Genomic DNA, 2,545 nt, shown 5'->3' on the forward strand with positions numbered 1-2,545 from the left:
GCCTAGCTTTGGCTGCCTCTGGAAGAGTGGTCCAGCATGGAGTCTATGGGGAATCATCTGTCACTCTCTCACAGCCCCATAAATCTGGCGATGGAACTTCAGGGTCTCCTATAAGTGACTGTCCCCAGATGTGCCCTGCCTGATAAACAGCCCTTTTCACATGCTGTTCCAGGGCATGCAACGTTAGAGGAATGTTTTCCATCTTACGGTTTTGAGTGAACAACTTCTTCCTGGCTTTATTCACATGGCTGAGTGCTGATGTTCGCTGATACAAGAGAACAAAATATCTCTCTATTTGCTCCACGTCGTCGGGGGATACCTGGCTTGGAGCATGGAATAACCGAGCAAAAAAATCGGTTTGAGATGAGGCATACTGCACCAAACAGCCCAAGCTGTTCTCTTTCCAATTCCATGGAAGGCAGGAACAGTATCACATCCTGATATTGCATGGAAGAATAGAAGACCCCATGATGCATCGTTGCCTAATTCAGCTGCAATTAGGTGGCACTGAATGTAAAGTAGTTTAGCACCATGACCAAATGCTATCAATATTTCCCAGTCATGTAAAACACTTGACACTGCGGTAACCACCACATCAGTATCTGTTGCATGTATCATCAGCTTGGTAAACCCATGATGGAATGAATGGGAAGCATAAAACAGGAGCCGTGTGCCTGATCCTTCGTGAGTGCAGAACAAATCTGACAGGTTAGCTATGGGAGATGATACAGCATTCTGGCCATGTGTGGAGTTCACTAGCTTCTGTGTAGGAGGTTAAAATCTTGTATTGCATTGGCTAGAAGTTGGAACAGGCTGTCTTTGTTTGCATCACAGCGAAGGAAGTTCTTCCAGTTAACAGGAATCTTGGTGTTATTGTCCACCCGGAGATGATTACCAGATCCACGGTTCTGTCATGTTTGTGCCTTAGGCTGTCCTCCCTGTAGACATCCCAGACAACATCTACGCGAACAACGTTTTGTAGCAGGTGTTCTATATAGGGAAAGAACACCAATTGTGAATAGTTCTGGAATGTTTTGACAGAAAGTTGGGACTTATGGTTGATAAAACTTGCCACATTGCTGTGCCCTTTGTCTGACGGCCTCCAGTATGACATTCACTACTTTAATGATACAGACATAACTGTGTTGGAGTATGCTCTTTGTCTATATGACGATCTGTTCGCAGAGGAAAACCTACCCTGTATGGATCTCACTGGAGTAGAGGATATGAGAGCTCTTCTAAAAGTCCAGGCCGTAGTTGTGTGCTGCAGAAACAAGGACTTTCAGAGAGCTAGGAGGGTCGCATCAAGGCTCTACGGTGTCGAAGAACCTATTCCACCAGATATTCAGAGGATGCTAGAGAAAGGAGAAGATGAGTGCATTGTGTTAGAGAAATACCCATATAAGTGCTTGATCGACGGAATGGTAGCGTTGCTGCGCCCCATATATGATGCTCTACCACGGCCATTCGTCCTGAGAGCAGCCGAGTCATGCCTGGCAGCTGGTCAGAATGTGGCGAGATCATTTCCCAACAAATGGCAGTCGTCTATAAACCGATGTACAGAACCACACGAGGCCATGGTGCCAGGGGACATTTTTTATGACCTAGGCACTTCAGTGCACTCTGTTCAGGTAAGTGTGCACCAGTGGGGCCAGATAACTGCTAACGGGATAAACGATGGCTGTGATGCTCCATGTGAAAAAGCAGAGCCTCTCAGGTCAGAGCTTAAATATAAGATAAGAGAAAAGAGGTTGCGTATGTCAGCAAGGACGTGGGCAGAAGCAAGAGCTTTAATTAATGAAACCATCGGTATACAAAATAATAATTCTGTATTGAAAATGACAGATGTGCAGATCAGAGAAGCCACTGCAAGGAATTTCAAAGTTCCTCTATCAGGACGAAAAGGCCATAAACCTAAACATCTAGATGCGGATAGTGATGCAACTATCATAGCAAGAGGGTCAGGCAGTGATCAGGTGGTAGTCACACGAACGTTTAAAAATGCTGGTTTCAAAACAGAAATGCTTGCCAGTGATGTTAGTGTCATGGAATCTGATGCATCCTCAGATGAGTCAAGTCTGTTGTTTAATCCAGGTGCCAGTCGTCGTCGAAGTCACGTTCAGAATAGTAAGAAGCCACTGCCAAGTGTGAATGAAAAACATGGGAGGGTTGTGGCAAATAGCGAGAGTTTGGCAACGACAGGCAAAACCGCAGACCGCAAAGCTTCTCGAACGACATTTAGAAAGCTCTTTACTGTGCCAGCAAGTCCACAGCTGGAATCCTGCTCGTCACAAGACAGTAGCGCATCTGAAGATGACACTGACAGACATTTGCTTAGCAAGGCTAGAGAATTACCATTAGAACTCTTAGAAGCTATCAGAGATGAAGGCCATCAAAACAGTCAAACCAGCTCAACTGAAGATAGGGTGCACTCTAGCCCCCGCAATCCATGGCTGCCAGCAAACGGTGAACCCATATCAAAACATTCTGCTGGCCCTCTCACCAAAAAGCTGCGCATCAGAGTGCGCATACCTCCTTCATATGC

At 45.9% G+C, this 2,545-nt stretch overlaps 1 protein-coding gene across 1 annotated transcript; it reads left to right on the forward strand.

The window, feature by feature from the left end:
- The first annotated feature begins 715 nt into the window (after window positions 1–715).
- On the forward strand, window positions 716–1,932 carry LOC106813557. The gene is made up of 3 exons (XM_014817725.1): window positions 716–773; window positions 1,042–1,631; window positions 1,846–1,932. Exons 1-3 carry the CDS (start codon window positions 716–718, stop codon window positions 1,924–1,926), a joined length of 729 nt encoding a protein of 242 aa, XP_014673211.1. The 3' UTR covers window positions 1,927–1,932.
- The last annotated feature ends 613 nt before the right edge of the window (window positions 1,933–2,545 follow it).

This window comes from Priapulus caudatus, unplaced genomic scaffold (genome assembly GCF_000485595.1).
Source record: "Priapulus caudatus unplaced genomic scaffold, Priapulus_caudatus-5.0.1 Scaffold791, whole genome shotgun sequence".
Classification (NCBI taxonomy): domain Eukaryota; kingdom Metazoa; phylum Priapulida; class Priapulimorpha; order Priapulimorphida; family Priapulidae; genus Priapulus; species Priapulus caudatus.